The sequence below is a fragment of the Peromyscus maniculatus genome, chromosome 18, assembly GCF_049852395.1.
Source record: "Peromyscus maniculatus bairdii isolate BWxNUB_F1_BW_parent chromosome 18, HU_Pman_BW_mat_3.1, whole genome shotgun sequence".
Taxonomy (NCBI): Eukaryota; Metazoa; Chordata; class Mammalia; order Rodentia; family Cricetidae; genus Peromyscus; species Peromyscus maniculatus.
In genome coordinates, this window is record NC_134869.1 from 22,846,961 (window position 1) to 22,869,869 (window position 22,909).

At 36.6% G+C, this 22,909-nt stretch overlaps 1 protein-coding gene across 1 annotated transcript; it reads left to right on the forward strand.

Moving 5' to 3' along the window:
* The first annotated feature begins 1,662 nt into the window (after window positions 1-1,662).
* Lum (lumican) lies at window positions 1,663-8,721 on the forward strand. Its single transcript, XM_006989033.4, has 3 exons — window positions 1,663-1,931; window positions 4,278-5,160; window positions 7,899-8,721. Exons 2-3 carry the CDS (start codon window positions 4,299-4,301, stop codon window positions 8,051-8,053), a joined length of 1,017 nt encoding a protein of 338 aa, XP_006989095.2. The 5' UTR covers window positions 1,663-1,931; window positions 4,278-4,298; the 3' UTR covers window positions 8,054-8,721.
* Window positions 8,722-22,909: the final 14,188 nt, after the last annotated feature.

Below are 22,909 nucleotides of genomic sequence, written 5' to 3' on the forward strand. Positions count from 1 at the left end.
TCATATGAACAATTTTATTGAAAAGCATATACTGACCACATTAGCTTTGTGGACCAAAATCAAATATGATTTATTTAAACTGTATTAGAAATAAAAATGCATTCCTTGCTTTATAAAGAAAAGTCTTAAGGCATAAACAGATGATAGATCAAGGAAGATCCAAGATTCTAAAATTTGAAACACATACAAATAATGTTTACATTTGTCAAATGTCTTATTGCAAAGTCATTTGATTACTTGATCTCTCTATTTGTCTTTTTCTAATAACTTTTTCATTTCCTTTATTTTAAGCCTGACACCTCCCCACAATATTCTTATAATAATGATAATAGTACTAGTACTAGTAATAGTAATAGTAATATTACACTTATCTTTCAACTCTGTCAGCTTTACACGCAAGAGCAAAAACATCTTTTGTCTTTCAACAGTTGTAATGAGCATAAAGCATTTATTCTAGTATTTTCTAGATGAGTAAGGTTGTGATCGAGGAAATTAACTTTCCTTGGGTCTGACTATTAAAATATGAAAAATATGATATGGACTCAGGTTTTTGTTTGTTTGTTTTGTTATGTTGAGAAAGGCTCTCATGAATCCTAGGCTGGACTCAAATTCATTGTGTAGCTGAGGATGACCCTGAATTCCTGATCCTCCTGCCCTACCTTCAGAGTGCAGGAATTAATGGTGTGTATCATCACTCCTGGTGTAACATGTGGTGCTGGGAGTTGAACCTAGGGCTTTATGAATGACAGGCAAACCTTTACCAAGTAAGTGATGCAAGATATTTCTGAAAGAAATTATTTCTATTGTAGCAACATATGTTGAAGCATCTTGCTCTAAGAGTTTCCATAAGTATGAGAAAACGAACATTTTTGAATGAAAAAAACCCTACAGAGAGAGCTGATATAATTAAATAATTAGAGAGTTAAGGGATTGAATACATTGCTCATTTATGTAAGTACACACAGAAAGTGACTTGGAAAGATCTATCAAGCCAGGCTTTTGGAGCAACCACAATTTTGGGTCCCTTCCACCTTGGAAAAAAGCCAGGAGCATGCAGTGACAAAATGAAAGATTAGTGACTTGTGATATTTTTAGGATATATTTATACTTTCTTAGTTGTCTTTGTTTTTTTGGCTTTAAGCTATAGGATATTATCTGCAAGTAGGATTTTGAGTGAGTTCCTGAGGGAAATCCATAAATGAGAAACAGGTTGGACATTGCTGAGTGGTTCCAGATCTGAGGAACATTAAAGAGATTCCTCAGCCTGAGAAATGAAATGTTCATGCCATCACTTGTATCAAAATGTATGTGAAAACACTGTGCATAGCAGAGACATGCATTTATCCTGAGGACAAGAGGCAAGCTGGTCCAAGTGCATCGAATATATAATCCAAGAGAGAAGGATGAAAAAGATTCAATTCCTTTCAGTTTGCTCATTTGCATTTTTCTGAGATCTTTTGCTCTGTTTGTGATTTATGAGTTCTTTACATGAGCACAACAGTTGGCTGCACGGATCACACTTAACTGCAGCCACACACGCAGGAGTCCAGAAGTTTATAGTAGAAACATTTCTCACACAAAATTGCCTCACGTGCAGCAGGCTCAATTCTTAGGGGATTTGATCCAGTTGAGTACATCTTGCTCTCTCCTCTCCCCTTCCATAGGGTAGGGGCTGTTCTGCCCACCTGCACTTCGTTAGAGAGCAGAGTGTTCACATGCTACACCACAAGAACTTACCATGACACAATCCATCCAGAGACTGGCGTGACTGGGCTGGTCCCCCCCCCCCCCACACACACACCCTCCTCAGCTCTTGTATCACTGAGAGTCTGGCAGCCAGTTCCACCCTGACAGAGTTCACAGCATATATTAGTGGATCCTTGTTCTCAGTGTGTCTGTTTAAGGAATTAACGGAAGCAGTGTCGAGTAAGGTAAGTGCTGTTTTAACGATAGCCCAGGGGATGCTGAGTCTTTGGGACAGTGTTTAATTTTAACAGAAACAGAAAAAAAAAATCTAGAGAAATTTTGCCAATTTGCTATTCAACGTCAGGTTTGAACATTTATTTTTACATTTTACTTAATAGGTTCTTCCATCATTTATGGATAATTTTCACAGTGTGTGCCGGATTGATTGGCAAGGGGAATTTAAAATGTTCCAAGGTCACAGTGAGAAAATAGTTCAACTAGACATTCAAAAAGTACAGAAATTAAAATGCTAACCATTTTTGCTGATTAACTACATATGCTTATATTGTTGAAACCTAGTATTGGAGCAGAGAAAGGTCATTGCTACCAGCATCCAACAGATTTCGCAATAAAATATGTTGTTACAGGTTACAATAAACATTCTGTGTTATAAAACATTAACTGAATGGCTAGATATTTGTATGGATTACTTCTTCATGTTTTGCTAATTTTAAAGATTTGTGATTTGGGATGTACACCTTGAAGAACATGTTTTAAAGAAATTCTGGGAAACATTTTTCCTTTTTGCAAAGAGCTTTTCTTTTATGGTCACAGTTATTTGAAAAATATGAGTGAAAGTACAGTGTGGACTTTCTTTCACAGTGGAGGCACTGTATGTTTACAAGCTCATTTTGAATTCAGAGTGTTAGTTTTTACTTTGCCAAAACTTTGGAAGAAATTTTTGTTACTATGCCTATTCAATTAAAAAAGTCAAAACTTACAAATGAATCCATAAAACATTATGCATCATTAATGTGTTGAAAAGTATGAGGAATTCTATTACTATGCCTGTGTTCCTAGTGCTTAGCTATGGGCAAATCCTGTCTACTACATTAAAGACCTCCATCAGAATCATGGGGGAGGGGAGCATAATTTATTAGCACCGTGACTATATTCCATGTTAGAATTTTAAGTGTTTCTTTTGTAAAATCTTCTTCAGTGTTTCATTTGATGAAGTCTGTTAGGATTCTAAGGTATATATTTAAAATGCATGGTCTCCCAACTCCTGCTCACTTCAAGCTACCTGACAGAAAGCTTGTCTCATACTATTCACACAAAATATCACACAATGCCTTTGATTTGAGTGTGAATTCTCTTCACATCATCTCTCTCCAAGGAATAGTGACTTTTTTGTAATGTATTCTCTGAATACCAGCTCTTATATTCCAGCTTACTTTTATGCTGCTAACTTTTCTCTGAAAGCTGAAACATTGTTGACCATCCTCTTAGAAACATGTTACATAAAAATAACTACCAGGAAACATTTTGAATTTACACTCTCAACTTAATACCTTATACACAGGTCATGATGCCATCGTTGCTATTGCTATTATTATTGTTGTTGCTGTTATTTTTGTCTCTCTCATCCTCTCTTCTCTCCGACTTCCATTTTGTAAAGACACTAAACTTTGGATTTGCAAATCATATCACCTTATACTTTGGCTCAAAGAAGATATACTTTTAATGTATTGAAAAGGGAAAAGAACTTAATTTTTAAAAGTTGGAAACAAGCTATTTTTCTCTAGCTGGGATCCTTTTGGGTTTGGGTTTAAAAGCCAAGACTGACATTTTTTTCTGTTGGGTAAACATCTGTTCTTCTAAAATTAATTTACTAAATAGTAGCTTTGTAGTATCGTTTTGCAGTGGGTTTTAAAGCATGGAATGTTAAGCTGCAAATAATGTAAATATTCACCTAAGAATCCACCACCCCCATTCCTCTGAATCCACAATGATAACAAGGCCTTAGAAAGGAATGTGCTTACGGCCCCTTCTGCTTTACAGGCAGCTAGAGCTCTGCTGCCTTCAGAAAAAAAAAAAAAAAAACAAAACAAAACAAAAAAAAAAAAAAAAAAAAAAAAAAAAAAAAAAAAAAACACACACAGATTGCTCCTGTTCCCAGCTAGGATCTTTCTAATGAGGCGCCTTAATGATGTTGATGGCAGAGTGCACTGAAGAATTTACAGTGGTCTTCTAATTTTCATTTCTTGTGGTTTAGAGAAATGTCCTTAAGTAGGGTTCTGACATGGTTTTGAGATGGGAGCTACCTCCTAATTAAGCGAGGACCAGAAGCAAGGGCTAAAGGGGTTATGTTAGCTATACCCAGAAGGGGGCGCATGTGCACATACCTGAATAAACACAACACACCCCGATCCTTATGCTTAAATAAAGAAGTTTAAATGACAATGAAGACACTACTTTAAGAGGCATTGAAAATGAAATAACAAAATGAACTTTGTTGATGGATTTAACGTAAGTCAAACTTTTTCTTGGAGTTATATTATTTCATAATAATTTGTTTCCACTTTATTTAGGATTCAAAGCACTTACTGAACATGAATCTACGTGCATTTGCACTTCTCCTGGCGTTAGCCAGTGGTGCCAGTGGCCAATACTATGATTATGACGCCCCTCTCTTTATGTATGGGCAATTATCACCCAACTGTGCCCCAGAATGCAGCTGTCCCCACAACTACCCCACCGCCATGTACTGTGATGATCTGAAGCTGAAAAGTGTCCCCATGGTGCCCCCTGGCATCCAGTACCTTTACCTGAGGAACAACCAGATCGATCATATCGATGAAAAGGCTTTTGAGAACGTGACCGATCTGCAGTGGCTCATTCTAGACCACAACCTTCTAGAAAACTCCAAGATAAAAGGAAGAGTTTTCTCCAAGCTGAAACAGCTGAAGAAATTGCACATCAACTACAACAACCTGACCGAGTCGGTGGGGCCACTGCCAAAGTCCCTGCAGGACCTGCAGCTCACTAACAATAAAATCAGCAAGCTCGGCTCCTTCGAAGGGCTGGCCAACCTGACCTTCATTCACCTTCAGTACAACCAGCTCAAAGAGGATGCTGTGTCCGCCGCTCTGAAGGGTCTGAAATCACTAGAGTACCTTGACTTGAGCTTCAATCAGATGTCCAAGATACCTTCTGGCCTCCCAGCATCACTGCTCACTCTCTACTTAGACAGTAATAAGATCACCAACATCCCTGAGGAGTATTTCAAGCGCTTTACTGGGCTTCAGTACCTGCGTTTATCTCACAATCAGCTGGCTGATAGTGGAATACCTGGAAATTCATTCAATATATCATCCCTTCTCGAACTGGATCTCTCCTATAATAAGCTTAAAAGCATACCAAATGTTAATGAAAACCTTGAGAACTATTACCTGGAGGTCAATGAACTCGAAAGTAAGTATAAAGCTGCCCCTGTGTTTGACTGCTGTATCAGGTGTGAAAATACTGAAGCGTCACAGCATATTTAAGAATGAATTAAAAGAACAACAAAATTCAAACATGGAACTCTAGCTCAGTCACACACTGAGTTCTTCCTAGCCTTACCTCAGGGTGTCAAGACCAAGAGCAGTTAAAGTCATAGAATTTTACATTAAATTTTTCAGGATTTAATATTTGAGGGTAATTGACATGGCTGCTTTAGCTCTTCATATTTATCTGTTCTTGCCTAGTTTGTTCCTGATGTAGATTTATGTGCTTCCTTTACTATTTGGCAAGATTCGACTGTGGAAAGGGAGAGAAACATCCAGAAGCGATGCAGGAAGCACAGGCTCTCCAGCATGCTCCCACTGTCTGACGCAGACCACACATCTATTGTCCCATTGTCCCCAACCTCTTGAGAGTCAGTGTGTTTCCCTCTTAACATGGCCAACACCACCTCTCTTCCCTCACATGGTATATGTGGCCTTCACAGTATTTTCCTGAGGATTCAAAGGAAGATTAAGAGTGGAAAGATGTTGGTGAAGATTTCAAGTATCTATTTATTTAAAAATATCCTTATAGAACCCTTTGTACAACCCTTCACTTACCCACAGTCATACCTTCTCTTCACATGCTGCCATATTTTATTTTTTTTCTTATCTCTGTGATGGAGCTGGACTTGATACAGGCTTCCATTCTCCTTGGCTTACTTTCATTTAGACAGTATGGAATTAGACATGAAATCAAAATATTCCATCCCAACCTGACCACATAGTAAGAGTTTGGGAAAGGGATGTATTAGTTCGCGAATACATGAAAAATTCGGGTGGGAAACACCATTTTATATAGAAAACAATTATATGCAAGTTGAACTTGTTTATTTAAATTGAACTTGTTTATCTAATGAAAAGTTCGCTTCCCTTGACATGATAAACACATTGCTATCAGAAAAATTATATGGGACATTGTGACTACATTGCAATCTTTCCATGATTCCCATAATGTAGCTCCTGGGTTGCATAATCTCATGAAGGAGACAGTGATTGATAACATGAGCACAATGCTCTCTGTTTCATTTTTAAAGCCACCAAAGCAAGGTTTGGAACTGTTTGACTGACTGTCACATTATATATGGTTCAGACTATCATAATTCTATTAGCACAATTGTTTATAAAGTTCACTATGTGACAATTCATGTTCTTTCATTTTTCTAAGTAATAATTACATTTACTAATTGCAATTATCTGAGTCTAAATCAGGTTCTTCACATTGAACACTACATTTAGTGAGAAACATTAATGACATGTAAAGGCACATTCTTCAGTACATATGGAAAACTGGTTCTCAAACTGTCTTGCATTCAAAACTCAAGTCTATTATATAAATGGTATAACACTTTTGTGTAACCTTATACATATCCTCCCTTGTACATGAAATCATCTATAGATTAATTATGATGCTCCACAAAATGAAGATGCTGTCTGTTTAAAACATTTTGCATTACTTATATATATACAAATTTAAAAATATTTTGGCTTGTTATCACATCTGAAAATGAGAAACATGCCCCCCCCCCAAATACAATGCTGTACTATATAACCACAAACAATTATCCCTATTCCAGTCATGTGAATAAGAGTTAGCTTAAATCAATCTTATCTTCTTTAGGTTAAGTGATTTGAGAATGAGCAATAGGTTAAAAAGAAGATACCAGTGATTGTTGACGGTATTATGTATGTTGTTATGCTGCGAGGTGCTTTGAACAATTCAATAATTTTAATGCAACTTACTGAAAGCAGTACATTATACCAGACAGAGGGGGCAGCAAAGAGTTCCAAGTTCCCAAGCTATGGAGTAGGGATAGTATCCAATCACAGGCCTAAAGTCATCTTCTTTCATTGCATCACACTTTCTCAGAGATGGGTATTGTAGAAAGAAAGACCATGGACTTACACTGAAATGTAATGTAAATAAGCACCATGAAAGAATGGAGTTCTTTTATGGAGAGTGTTTGAGTTTTCCTCATCATTGCTAACTAGACTTTGAGCATAAAAAGAAAACAGCAAACTAAGGACCAGACAAGGTCAAGTTCCAATTGACCAGGGTAAACATAGGTAGTTCTAGTAAAGCTCATTGTTTCTATTAAAATACTAGATGAGTTTTGGTTCATGATAGCTTCTCAACCACCAACCTACCCTGGCTACACATTCTGTGATTTGGTTTATGCCTTGGGGTTTTGATTCTCAGCCATCATGTGTGGTTAATGGAAAATTCTTTAGTGATCATGTAGTCAAGTCTATTGTTTTTCAGCTGGAAATACCAAGGATGTGAGTTTTTCACTGATGTGTTATTCATACAATTCATAGTTCTTCAGGTCAGACTAAACATTTGAAGACAGTTCTAGCTAATTCATATTAGTTGAATGCATTTTTAAGCCTTACTATTAAAGTTAAATAAAAATTGTATTTTTTTTGAGAAATTTCCTTGAGCCTCTCAATTTATCATTATTAGTGCTTATTAAATATTTCTGTGCCAATTTAGTAGCCTGAAATATAAGCTCAGTGGTCTTTATCTCACAAATACATAGTAAAGATGGCTTTCTACATGGGATATCCTATCTAACAACAAATCAGTCAGAGGGTATTTCCTTTAAATAATAATTTCAAGATCATACAATGAAATATGATTGATCTTTTTTATTCTTTCATCCACAGAGTTCGAAGTCAAGAGTTTCTGTAAGATCCTGGGACCACTATCTTACTCCAAGATCAAGCATTTGCGCTTGGATGGCAATCCCCTCACCCAAAGCAGTCTACCCCCTGACATGTATGAGTGTCTACGTGTAGCAAATGAAATCACTGTTAATTAACATTTTTTAATAACTGTTAATTAACAATACATGGAAGTATGTTCTGGAGCAATACTTCATGGTTAGGTATTCTGGGGATGTGTGTAAAGTTTTCACAATATTCTTTCGTTGTTGTTGCTATTACTTCATGGATTTTAATTAATGAAGGAAATGTTTTGTGAACATTTACCACTTTTTAATAAAAGATGAAAAGCAGGCCTATTTCATCGTGAGGACAGACACACAAATACATTAAACCTAGTTCTTTATTTGTAAATTTAGTGTTTTCTAAATCTCTGTGTCCAAAAGTTATGAAGTCTCTTTACTGATTGTATGGAAATCAGCCAAGTTTTTATGGTCCCTACAATTTAATTTAATGACCTCAAAAATAGGAAATAAATATGCATAGATGTTTATCCTAATACAAATATGTTCAAATCTTGATATGTTCAAATTTGTTTTGCTGAAATATAGATTCTGTATTGTGAGGCCAGTAATTTTGCAGTATACCAAAAAAAATTATGAAGCTACACCCACTAAAAGAAATGTATTTAGTACTAAACATTTACATAGTTACTTAAGGAAACTTTTCTTGAATCATTTTTCTCTGTCATGTGTATGTTTCTTTTTGATTATTTGCATGTTACGATTAACAAGCTAATAGCAAAATAAAACATTGCAAATGGCATCATGGTGTTAATTCTTGTGAAAATCATATCTCATAAAATACATAAAGTGATCCAGTCACATTCTAAGACAGCAGTAGTCTGTAATATCTTACTTGTGTGATCATAGAATTCCCCGTGGCTGATTCTAGCATCCCATGCAATGAATTACTAAACCAATTTAATAAAATGCAGTTAGAACTTATATCTTCTTGGATATTGCTGATATTTTCATTTTTTCTCAAGTATATACATTACAACCCCACCAAAGGAGGTGTGGAGAATCTTAGTAGTCATTGCTGAATTCTTAAGTGAGAAGGGTAAGACACAAATGACCAATAAATTTAGTCTGAAAAAATTATAAAATGGAAATTATTATGTCCTTAATCCATTGTATTTGAAATGTAGGTGTTGATTTTATATATCAATGATAACAGATTTCAGTGTTGCGTAGTATGGGATACCATGGTTGTTCACATCAGGAAATAGTAGTAAATGTCATTAAGGAAAACAACCTCTTCTGCCCAGGAAACATTAAGGTTTTTGTTGCTATTGTTGTTTTCTTTCTTTGCATTCAGAATCTTTACCATTGTTTTAATATAATTAGATATTTTTATTCTTAGAGAATAATGTACCATGTATCTCTGTCATATTCACTCCTAGAACCCCATGTCCTCCCAGGAACATCCAGCTCACATTCACATACTTCATGAAATATGTGGATTTGAGTTTTTTTTTTTTAAATTGAAAATAGATTTTTTTCATTCAGTATATTCTGATCATGGTTTCCCCTCCCTCATCTCCTCCCAGAGTCTCCTTACCTCCTCACACATCAAATTCCATACCTTATCTCCCTCTCCAACTCTCCGTAGAAAACAAATGAGTAAATTAAAAATAATCAATTTGAAAAAAAAAAAAAACCAAAGTGAAGCTACAAGAAGCACATATACAAATAGACACACATACACAGAAAACCCATAAAAACACAAAATCAGAAACAGTAACAGATAAGCAAAAGACCATTAAGGTAAAAAATGCCCAAAGACTTATGAGACCAAAACAAATCTTGAAAAACAACATTGAGTCTGTTTTGTGTTGACCATCTCTGGCTAGATATTGGACCAGCCCTTAGCTGTGATTTGTAGACTCAATGAGATGCCATTGGAGAAAACTATTTTTTTTCCTTTATGAATGGTTGCCAATCAGAGATAGTTTCTTGGTTAGGGATGAGCAATCATGCTTACTTTTCCCTCTCAGTGTAAAGCTTATTTAATAACAAATGTTATATAGTCAAAACTACACTCATCCAGTACCCACTGAGTATACACCCCCCAAGAAGAAAGTATGTCTTCAAAGCATGGTATTTTCAAAGAACAAATTTAATAAACTTATTCTTTCTTTAAATGTTCTGTAACTGAAGACCTGTCTAATGAGTCTGGACCCACTGAGATTGGAATGGGAAGAATATTACATCAGATGACCATGTACCTGTTAGTCTCATGTCTTTTCTTTGTAGAGTCAAGTTCTTTGAATTGGGATTGTTCAACTCCTTTCTTGATATAAACTTAAAAGTACTTCTCTTCAACAAATCTATTTTGTAGAAGAAACAAAATTAAAATTTCTTGCTTTTCCCATGAAATTCACTACTAGTTCTTAGATACCTGTTCTCAAGTACAAAGAAGAAAATGTGTCATAAGCTCTCTATTAATATATGGCACTAGATGAGCTTTGTCCTTATTGAGCTTAGGAGCACTATCTTGACTGGAAATGTGGCTACGTTTTTCAAAGCCTTATGTCTACCTCTATCCAAAGTATGATATTATTTTTAAATCTAAATTATAAGCCAGTGACTTAAAACAGCAATCCTCTTTGGAGTTGGGTTGAATTGACAAAGACAAAATGAAAGTACAGGAAAATGTTTCCTTGTAGAAGGATCTGTCGAAGTTAATTGATCATGGTCTGGATGTCATCTTCTAAGTGCAGAGATGGACAGAGCCTCTAGTAGTCTTCTCTATTTCATGGCCCAGTTTTAGGCAGGTTGACAGGATTGAAAAGCTAGACACTGATAAATATATTCTTTCCTTGTCGTCCCAGATAAGATAGGGTTTTTCAAAATGTCTGATGTCTACCAGTGCAAAGGCCCCAGATACAGAGACCCAGCAGATTGCACAGTAGAATGTCCAGCATTTCATAACAGCCTCTCTTTGATTATTATTCTCATCATAATGACTCAGTGTGGCGCCATTAACACTAGCTCAGCTAGTGAAGTTTCAAACAGTAAAAGACAGACATTGTCCTTTTCCTAGAGAAATATGACAGAAAGAAGCCCGCTGTTCACAACATCCACCAAGAGATTCAAAACCCTTTGCATATTCACACAGAGTAAACTTGCAATTTTGTAAGAAACTGCCACTGACCTAAGATGCTTAGGCACTTCTAGGCAGCTTTTCTCTTTCAGAATGGCACAGTCTGGACTCCAGGCAAATGGATGGAACTAGAAAAAAAAATCAACCCAGACCCAGAAAGACAAACATGGTATGTACTCACTCATAAGTGGGTATCAGATGTAAAGCAAAAGATAACCAGACTACAATCCACAGCTCTAGAGAAGGTAGGTAACAAGGAGGACCCTAAGAAGGACATGCATAAATTGCCTTGGGAGGGGAAAATAGATAAGATCTCCTGGGTAAACTGGGGAGCATGGGGTTGGGGAGGGTGGGAGAAGGGGAGAGGGAGGGAGATGAGAACGGGGGAGGAGGGGAATAGATAGTCCAGTAGGGGGAGGAACGGAGAGGGAGAGCAATGAAAGAGATATCTTGATAGAGGGAGATATTACAGGGTTAGGGAGAAACCTGGTGCTAGGATAGTTTCCATGAATTCATAAGGATGACCCCAGCTAAGACTCCTAGCAATAGTGGAGAGGGTGCCTGAACAGGCCTTCCGCTGTAAAAAAAAAAAAAGAAAAGAAAAGAAAAAAAAAGATGGCTTCAGATTCATTTTGATTGAATTTTCAACAAGGGAAATGAATCAAAACAGGATGAATTTATAGAAGGAATGCCCCTCAGCTGACTCAAAAAATGGTTTTGATTTCATCTCTTTTGGAATAAATTTTCCCATGAATGGAGCAAATCTCTGAAGAATAAAGATTTTTCTTTCTCTAAGTTGGATTTACTTAAACTCTTAACTGTGGTCCCTTAATTAAATGGAAAGCAGAAGAATGAGCATAGCCCCTCTTTGTTCTCAAAATGTCCATTTGAAAGTTCGTCTTTTATAGTGCAAGGGACTATAATATTCTCTGGTTTTGAGGTTTGAGACAGTCCCCAGTGCTCTATTAAGTATAAGAAGATACATGAGTAACAGACCACTAAATGAACCAGAGGAATGCTGATTCCTTAAGTTATAAGTTCTTTTGCTGGTAATAGCTAGGTTTTCAGAAATATTGGAGGGTTTGAAAAATTGGGTTTACAAAGGACTGAATTTCTTTGCTCATGGTGTTTTAAGTTTGGGGTTCAGTATTCCCACAGCTATGATTTTGTCATAATGATGGCCTTAGATTTTTCTTTGGTTAGATGCACCCACCATAGATGCTTAACATTTATTCACAGTAAGAAAAATAGTCTTGATATTTAAAAGACCCAAAGTCAACTTTAATATCAGAACTTAGAATATACAAAAAATAAGAATGACACTAACTTAGACATGTTGAAAATATATAAAATGAATAGGAATATAGCTTAAAGATATCCAGTGAATTATATTAATTTACTAACATATACATTCAATAGATTTTTTCAGTAAGAACTATGAGGTGGAAACAAAATGTGTGAGAAAAGAAGCTGAAGTTTAGGTAACATAAGTAGATGAGTTTTTATGCATATTAATCTCGCTATACAATCAAAGCCCTGTGTGCCAGTGTCTCTCTCAGATTTTATTAGGACAAATATTGACTAAATTGAATAAATCTATTCATGCTTTGTGTCTTTAAAATATATCTGGTATTCTGTGTACTAGGAAAGTAATAAGTACCCCACAATTTGAATACTTGCGTGAGTCCCAAATGCTGTGGGTTATATGTATTTCCACAGATGTCACTTCAAAACTTTCTCATATTTCATCTGGATGAGGGAAGCTGCTCGGGCTTTGAGTCACTTCAGTATCCATACAAACCTGTTTCTCCTTTATCTACTGTTCAAACCTAGCATAAGATTTGTCATTGTTTTCTGAATATGACCAGGATCCTCTGGGGAGGACACAGGGATATCAAAATCCTTTGTGATCTGCTTCTAGTTGTCCTCTCTAGACATCTTCTGCCAGGTTTTGTAAGGCCAGTTGTGCACCATATAAGATACTATTAATATCTTTTATCATAAAAGGATAATTACTTATTACAAGATTAAAATTCATTATCAGATGTTCATTCTAATAAAAGTTCTCTTGTGTACTTCTGTAGGTATCTTTTAATTAATTCATTTAACAAACATTTAGTAACCCTCTTCCCAATTCTAGGAATAGTTTCCCTGCTAGGGGCACTTTTCTGAACACGATTAATGAATCCTTATCCTCCCAAAGTTGATATTCTTAGAGGAATAAACACTCATTCTGTAAGACATTAGTTAGTGACAAATGCTTTGAAGAAAGATCACCTAAGTCATAAGAGGAAGACGTGTAGGTGATTATTTTATCGGATGATTGGGAAAGTGAATTATTTACAATAATGTTACATGTTATGATGCTTGGAATAAGGCAAGGAATTAATATTATTTGTGTGTGTAATAACCATTAGTGAAGACACATGACAGACATCTGAAGGAGAGTGAAGAGTGCTTTATGGGAATGTGTGGAGGGAGAAATGTTGGAAATTATAATATGCAAAAATAGAAAAGAAAAGAAGGAATAGTTTTTATGTATTGTTTTCACTCAATATATATATAAGCTAAATTCCTACTGTCAAGGAGGAAATACCAATATATAGGGTTGCACATAGTTTGAGCATCAACTCCCATTGTGACTACTTCTGTTTTCAGCCTGAAGATTTTTATTCAACAAGCTCTTGTGATACTAAGGGGTTCCAATGAGCTTTCCAGTCTGTCTATAAATTCCCCTTTCAAGTCCTGACAAAGAACAGAGCTTGCCAGTGAGATCTTAAGGTGTAGTTGTTGACTGGAGTTACTGTAACTAAACAGTTATGGAGAAGAGCAAACTACGAAATTCTGTTTTGTACAGACAGGGTCTCTTCCCACAAGTCCAAGGTCCTTCATTCACTCTCATTAACTCTAAACAAATCCTTAAAATTACCTTAACTCCTGGGACCACTCATTTCTCTGAAAATATTTTTGGGTGTAATTGACAAAATTACATTTATTGAAAATAGATAACATGTACACCACACTAGCATATAAAATGTGTCATGGTTTAATCAAGCTAATTAATACTCCTATCACCTCATGTTCTTAGAAGTGTCTGTTTTGAGGATGTTTTGGATCTACCATATTAATACTCAAATATATCCTATATCTTTTTTAACTACAATTGCCATGTTGTGCAGCATGTAGCCATGCTTCTTTATTCTATCTGGAAAAGTTACCCTTGTCTAATGTCTGATCTTGAAATCACCATTCTATTCTCTTTGTTCTTAAGTTTTGTTTTTTTCAGATTCTATAAATACATGGCACTTTACTTAATAAAATGTTCTCCAGGTTCATCCATTATATTACAGACTGATAGGTTTCTCTGCTTTTCATAAGTTTAGCTAGCATTTCACTATGTATCTTTGACCACTTTAAAAATCCATGTGTCCATCAAAGAACATCTGGATGCTATTCTGAATAATGATGCAGTGAACAGAGGAATTCCAATATCCTGTGAAACACTCATTTGCAATTCCTTTATATATTTAGGCACAATCCAAGAAGTGGAATGGTTGGATCATGTGTTAGCTCTGTTCTTAATTTTGAGGTACTTTTAAATTATATCCCACATTTAATTTGTTAATATTTATTCACATTGACAGTATATAGGGATTCCCTTTTCTCCTGGTCTTCTCCAACATTTGTTCTCATTAAAATTTTTTTCAAGAAAATATGGATCATGATAATTTTAAATAGAAATTAAGGAGATAATAGCATTTGCAATCATGAACCTATTGCAACACAAATAAAATTCAAGCATAGCCTCTTGAGATTGCTGTTGTCAACCAACTTCTGTTTTCTGACATTAGTGATCTTGGTACTAGCAATGATATTAAAACATATGAACATTGATTGAATAATGACATAATTCTTGTAAGGACTGTATGCAAAATATTTTTCCCTAGAGATGCACAACACATGCTTACTCACGCCAGCTAGAGAACCCACAACAGAACAAAGTAAGAATTGTACTGAAGTCCATCTGGGTGATGTGTTACTCAATAGCTTACTATTGAAGTTTCTTAAGTTGTGAACCTAAGATGGAAAGGTATATTTCCCCCTTTTATGATTCAATTATAAAAACAAAACGAAAACACAATAACTCAAAATTTAAATAATGCTTTTGATAATGGGGAGGTCAAAAGATGGATAACATAAGGGTGAAAGTTATTGCTAATGTTCTTCCTCTTGGAATCTGGGCCATACCTCCAATCCCATCAACAATACCTTAGTGACTATTGACCAAAGTGTAGCTAAATTCTATTTTTCCTTGTCTCTCTTGCTAGCCCCTAAGGGTAAGTTTAGTTAACCTGACCTGGGTGACTTCAAGGTTTTCTAACTAGTCTTTCCTCTATGTTCCTAAATTCCATTCTGAGTTGAACATATCTTTCAAATATCCCCATCTGTAACTCCAACCCTTCCTAACTCAGAAGAATATAATTTGAGGGACTTGGAAGAAATAAGGTCCAAAGCCTGAATTCTTAATCATTTGCAAAACAATACAAAATAATGCAAACAAACAAACAACAACAACAACAACAACAAAAACCCCACAAATGTTCTTATTCAGTTTACAATTAGTCCAGAACGGGGCCTTCATTTAATTGGTTTGTATTATGAACCAGGAATTATCATGACTGAAAGAAATGACTGGAAAGTTTCCAAAGAATCTTCCTTTTTAAATTCTTTCATCAACAAACAAAGCTTTTGACTCAGAGATCGTCTTGCATTCCAGTCTCCTTTTGGTGTTCTGTAGATTCCTGATCTACTTCAGTTCGGTCTTAAAGGTTACTCTGGGTAGATAATGTGGAGGACTGTGGACCTCATCTATTTCCCTAACTGCTCATTACCAGTGTGCTTACTCTTTGAGTAGCTCTGTCTCCCAGACAGACAGAGACAGACACACCAGCCCTTTCCTACAAGGCCTGTGCATTTTGTTCCCAGGAGCATGGTCTCCTCTGTGGAGTTAGTTAAACTGGAATTGTCCCAGATTTTAGAGTCCTTACCCAAAATTGTCAACTTACTTGCCAAAACTCCCATCTGTCTCCTGTTTCTGTTGGTTGGCACTCCTCCAGAAACCATCTGGGATAAATGTCTTGTTTTAACTCTCTCTCTCTCTCTCTCTCTCTCTCTCTCTCTCTCTCTCTCTCTCTCTCTCTCTCTCTCTCTCTCTCTCTCTAATGGCCTTGAGTCCTGAGTTAAATCATCTTAATTTTAGGTTTATTTTTCAGCTTTTACTGTTATGAGAAAAACAATGACCTTTATTTGCTCAGGACAGCAATTGCAAGGCCTATGATTTCATGGCTCTCCAGACATATGGAGATGTTCATGTGTCTTAGCCCTGAAAATGTCAATGTGTTGCCTGATTGCTTTGCCAAGAATTGTTTAAAGGAGGATTTTTAGAAATGAAAACAACAGCAAAACAAATGGTATTTGCTAAACTTTCTGGCCATGGCTTATGGAAAATGGCTCAGTGAAAAAAGTGCCTGAGCTACAAGAATGAGAAAATAAGTTTGAAAGCTATACACAGTTGGACATCAGTATCCCCAGCACTGGAGGAGTGGAGGTAGGCAGAGTGCTTTAGAGACCTCGAGGCTGCCAGGGTAGCTGAATCTATGAGCTCCTATCTCACAATAAAAGGTAGAGTGTGATGGGGAAAGACGTTCAGTGGTGGCCTTTGATGACCACACATGTAGTCTCACATTAACTCATGTACAAATACTCATGAGAGAGAGAAATATTGATCAGTAAATGCATATTCAATATATCATCATGAAAAAAAATGTGATAGGCATAAAAAGATAGATCAACACACTCTCAGAGGCTGGTTCACATATTTATAGATTTTCTTGATATATATTTTAAAAGACCCTTGAGAGAGGATTTCTTGGAGACTGAGTTTAACACAATTTCTGAGCCCTGATTCAGGTTCATTTTTCATGAAGGACTTAGCTTTCACAGGCTAACCTTGCCTTTATGTTAGCTAGAGTTCTGGGCTAACCTCGCCTTTATGATAGCTATAGTTCTAAGCTAACCTCACCTTCATGAAGGATATAGTTCTGGAATAACCTTGCTTTTATGGTAGCTATAGTTCTGGGCTAACCTCACCTTTATAATAGCTATAGTTCTGGGCTAACCTCACCTTTATGAGGTTATTTAGCTCATATTTATTTAGCTATTGTTCTGGCTGTTTTAGGTTGCACTTTCCTTTCAAATCTAATACAGGCAAAAACACAGACCAAAAAAGAAGCCCTATTTTTACCTTTATTTTTCTATTTTATTACTTGAGTTATTAAGCTACAAAGATGTTCAACTGAAATAAATTACTTGAAAATAAAGGACATGGGTGCCAGAAAGTAACTCCTAAGTAACTGTAGCCTATCTTTATGCAACAGATATATTTGGAATATTCTCAGTTTCAAACAGAGTTTCTGAGTTCGCTCTTATCTCTAGACTCTTTATCTCTCTCCAGGCACAAAAACTAAGTGCAGTTCGGTTTCATTCAGACTTCAAGGGACATTTCAGAGCTATTTGTTACCATGATAGATGTCTCACACCCAGCACCAGAGAAGTCTTTCATTTTTGTGCCTTTTTTTCTAAACTGCATCCAATTTTCTATTCAGAGATGAAATTTTAGACAGCTGCAGTCTGCCTGGTGCCCGATAATTCTTCTACTATAAAAGTTCAATGCTTTCTTTGTTTTCCAAGTAAATTCATCCAGCGTTTGCTGAGCTGATACTCAAGTCCAGCCGCATAGGTCAGTCTTCCTCATGAGAGGGCGCAAACACTTTGCTAAGACAGAATCCATGGGTACCTTTTCCTTCTCTTGTTTGACAACGAGGACACAGCCTGAAGGTTTGGCTATTCATTCTACACGGGACCTTTGTCTGTGGTGGCTTCTTTTCCACTGTCTTCTTTTAATCGCTCCTCCCCTTCCTTCTCTTCCTATCTCACCACCTCCCTTTCACTCCTCCTCTTACGTCTCTTCCTTTGCTTCCTCCATCTTTCTCTAACCCAGGACTAGACAGCATAAACTGGGGATAAACACAAAGAACACTGATTAAAAAAATTCCACCCATGAAAAACACTTAACCAGCTTATTCTAATCATTGACATTTGGACTTAAAAATAAATGCACACCTAGTCATCGTCTTAATAATCACACAGGTCAAATGAGACTTCATCCATCTCCGCTCAAGACCCAAGAAGTCTATGGTTTAAAAATAGTTAAATCATCAAACCAGAACCCATGAGGAGAGTAAATGCTGCAGGTTATATTTAAGCTCTAATGAGTTTTGTCCAAAGGACTTTTTTTCACATTTGAGGAATAAGAAAATGAAGTAGTTCTCTGGGTGAAGAGTTCACTTCACACAATGGAAAGAGGATACTAGTGGGGAACAAAGAGCCCTGGGTAACTGTGATGCTTTTGCCTTTCTTGTGTGGCTAAGTAATTGTCTGGAAAAATGAAAGGACATTGGACTAGGTGATTCCACAGTCCTTGGGCTCCAAGATTCTGTGTTTAATTTTTGCAGTGCCACAATGATAGACATGTAGACCCTGAGGGCTCTCTTCACTATGTATTTCTGTAGTCTTTGTATTCAGCTCCATCCATAAGTAGGCAATACAGACATTCATACCCTCAGGAACCACAGATAAAGATTTAGACATGCACTGTATTACACAAGCAGAGTTTGCCTGTGCCTCATCCTGGACTATCTCTTCTTTCTCCACCATCCTGTAGTCTATGTCTATTAGGCTGGCCAGCCAACCTCCAAGAACTTGTTCTTATTCCAAGACTGTTCAAAGACATCAGATACCAAGAAGGATATCCTTAGGCAGGGAATTATCATCTTACATGCTCTTTATCTTTTTAAGGAGAAACAGGAAAATCAGAAAACCTAGATGAATTTCCTTGTTTACTGTAGGCTTGGTCCTTGCTCCCACCTTCTTCCTGGTGACTCACTCCTACAGTTTACTTCCTCTACCTCACTTCAATATGGTTCACTTGATGATAACTTAAACTGAGTCAGTGTACCTTTCATTACTGATCATTATTGTTTTTATCCTGAGGTGAAGAAGAATGAAGAATAGCCTTAAGACATGATAAGGACATGACCATCCTCTTAGGCTGGCCAATCAGCATCCACTCTTTGGATACAGGCAATTACAGAGTTAAGGGGAAGTTGAATATCAAGGCAGTACAACAAATAAAAACCAATTTGTGGAATCCAATTATTTATCTCATGTACAGTTCATTATGTTTGCCTTTAATTATTGGAAAACCTCTAACAGATATCATCAAAGTATATGAAATATGTTTGCACATTCTCCAATGTAATATACATTACCTCATTGTTATTTTAGTAGATAATTTAGTAGATAATTTTTCTTGTTTTCCACAACTATCACAAGACAATTAATAGAATTTTATATTTAAGACAATATTACTAAGATGTGTGCCCATTTCATAAAAGATAAACTACAAATAAAGTCAGAAAATGTCATGTCTACAATACCTCAATGAAAGCCCATTTTCAGACTAAATAATAGGGGCTTGGGAAATGGCTCAGTGGATAAAGATTTGCTGAGCAAACTTGAGGAGCCAATATCAGATGAATGCCCAGAAGCATTTTAAAATCAGATGTAGTAGCATGAATCTGCCATCTCATTGCTCTTACTGTGAGAGATGGGAATCAGAAATGGGAATCTGTAGAGACTCCCAGGCCAGCTAGCCAGATACACATAGTATTCAGCAATAACTGCAAGAAACAACGTGAAAGGTGAACAGCAGAGCCTAAGGTTATTCTGAGCCCACACAGTAACTCTCATACACAATACATATCACACATAGGCACAAGAAAACCTAATTACTTGGTATTGTAAATAATTAGGAACTGGAAATAGGAGATCTTTCATGAAAAACAAGAACAAAAACATCAAGTACTGAGGAGGAGCTGGGTTTTGGCTTACTTTATTTCATTTGTTCTTTTGTTTCCCACCTCCTAGCAACCAGTTCAGAACATTAATTCTATGGAAGAGGTATTTTTCTTCATTTAGTCAAGTGTTTATTAAAAATAATACTTTAAAAAAAACTATGTGTGCAAGGTTTGGGGGTCATAAAGTACCTTTCTACCTGAAACCGTAACCTGCTAAACACGCCAGCACATCTGCTGTGCTGGGCCAATTGGACAAAGAGTGAAGTTTCCTTTCCTTGTGTCCAGGGAATAAGCTCATGCAAGCAAAGGTATGAGCCCCATGCATTAATGGTGACAACTAATTAGTCCTTTGTGCAGTTTTTATTTATCCATTTCTCCAGACACAGACGCGATGCCTAGAAACAGGGATCCTGTCATCTCTAAAGTCGATGCTTTGTATATATACTCCACCCTGCTCAGCTCAAGAGCCTTTTAGAAGTGGACTATTATGATAGATTCCATCTGGTAAAATGGAAATTTTTTTTTTGTTTCAATCCCATATCGGTATTTCAGCCAACTGGCAACAGTGTTAACTCAAGAGTTCTCTGCTCCCTCTCTTCTCTCACACAGGCCAGGGAAAGTTATAAATGTTAAAGAACAACAGGGCTGCACTTCAGGGCTAAGGGACAGAGCAATATGCACAAACTTCTCTCCATCCAAAGCTCCAGTAACTTATCCCTAGGCAAATATGATATTGCAGAAGGACTTTCAATATTCTTGCCCCAGGATCTACTCGCCCAAGAAGCATGGAGAAAAAGAACATGGTTAAGAGTGAGAGATACAACTTAATAAATAATTAAACAAGTCTGTACAGAGTTGTGTTTGGCCACTCTGAATCAGCCCATCTTGGAGTCCTGATGGGGCGGATGGCTGAGTCTCCTTTCGTCTTTACTAAATGAGATTTCTAAAATCAGGGATTAATAACATGAAACTTGATGAACTCCCTGGATGAGTGCAGATTTTAAGAATCGCTAAGATAAGGGTATTGAAAGGACAGAGAGAAATCTAGAAGGGATGTTCATGTACTAAAAGTACTTCTTTTAATCAATAAAAATAACCTTATTGGAGTGTTTGAATTTCTCTTTGCAACCTGAATTTAAACGACTCTTCTTTCTTCTAAAAACTTAGGGAAAAAAAGTTAAGGTATATATTTAGAGTGACTTTGGGTCACTCTTCCTAAAATTCATAGAATACATGTGTTAAAAGTAATGTGATTCATTTCACATTAGAGACTTGAAAAGTGAAATAATTCACATGTTCTCGCATAAAGTTTATGGTGCAGAGCTGAAATCCTAGAAACGAGGAGATGGGGGAGTGTGCAGCCATGATGCCAACAGGCTGAAGGCTTTCTCGGAAGATGAAGATGAACTTAGCAGTAACACATTTGCAGTCTTTTGGCTGGAAACATTTCAAATGAAACTGCTGGCTTGGGAAAAATCTGTCAAGCACATAGCCTGTCACGTGGCTAGTTCTTTCTAAATTTCTGACACTTCAAATAAAGCCAATGATTCTCTACACAGGGGGAAAATAAATATTTGGTGGCACAGACGCCTGCCAGTCCACCTCAGGTTCCACCCGAGCTGTTCTGCTTTACAAGAATTCTTTTCTATAAAATGTGTAGGCTTGGTCAATTTCACCCTTGTCATCCCCCCCCACAACCCTTTCTCTACCTTAATTCTCTTCAGTAAAATTGCAAGCAGATAGCAACAACAACTGATTAAAATGGAAAATATACAACGTGAACAAAACAATCATGCCATTTCTGTAAAGGCCTCTCTATAAACTAAAGGACTGAGCTCACTACAAAGTTTCAGCCAAATGTGAAGAAAATAGTCTGAGTTTTTAGGAGCAGGAAAAAAAAATATCTTTGGAAAGCTCGCCTGCCAGTCTTTGCCTTGGAGTGTCGAATTTCCTCATGCAGAGGCCACTTCAAAGACCCAGGCAGCTGTTTACTCTCTTGCTATCTCACGTGGCTTGGCTAGTCGGGTTTCTCTCCAAAAAGGACTGGAGTGTGTAAACTTATATTAAATTTGATTTGGTATTGGTCCCACCTTGGTAGTTCAGAGAGATAAAATGGCTTAGCACTTTCTCTTCTACTTATACCCACAAAGCCTAAAATAGTTAGACTGCCAAGAATAAGACCGCCAGACTCAGTAGAGCCAGTTAAAACGATATTGTAAGTGGCAGTCTAGGCAACTTTCACAGTACGGCCATCAAAAATGACAAAACCTTATGATTTGTGAGGAATTTCAAGAACAGTTTTAATTGTGAAATATTACAAGGTTAAAAAATTTAAGTAGTGGGGATGAAGAGATGGCCACCAGTTACAAAATCAAACTGTTCTTGCAAAGGACCTTTGACTCCCAGCACCTATATTGGGTGGCTGATAATGACCTTTAACTCCAGTTCTAGGGCATCTATCACCTTTTTCTGGCCTGTGCAGATGCTACACTCAAGTTCATATAAACACACACACACACACACACACACACACACACACACACACACACACACACATTTACAAATAATAAAATTAATTTCTTAAAAAGTAAAAATAGTATGAGGGAGGCTATCCCCTTAGCTCAGGCATATGCTAGCATATGTTTTGGCACTTAGCCATATAATTATTTCTTAATTGCCTTAATAGTGACTATTGGTACAATGACTTTGAGTGGGTTTTTTTTAATGCAGATTTGCTGAGAGAGCAAGTTATTGATGGAATAGATACAGAAGTAGCTTGAGCCATAACCTGATTCTTGTGACTATGGTTTTTGGTATCTCCAAACTTTTACTGATATTGGGGGAATATAATAGTGGCTACTGGCAAAG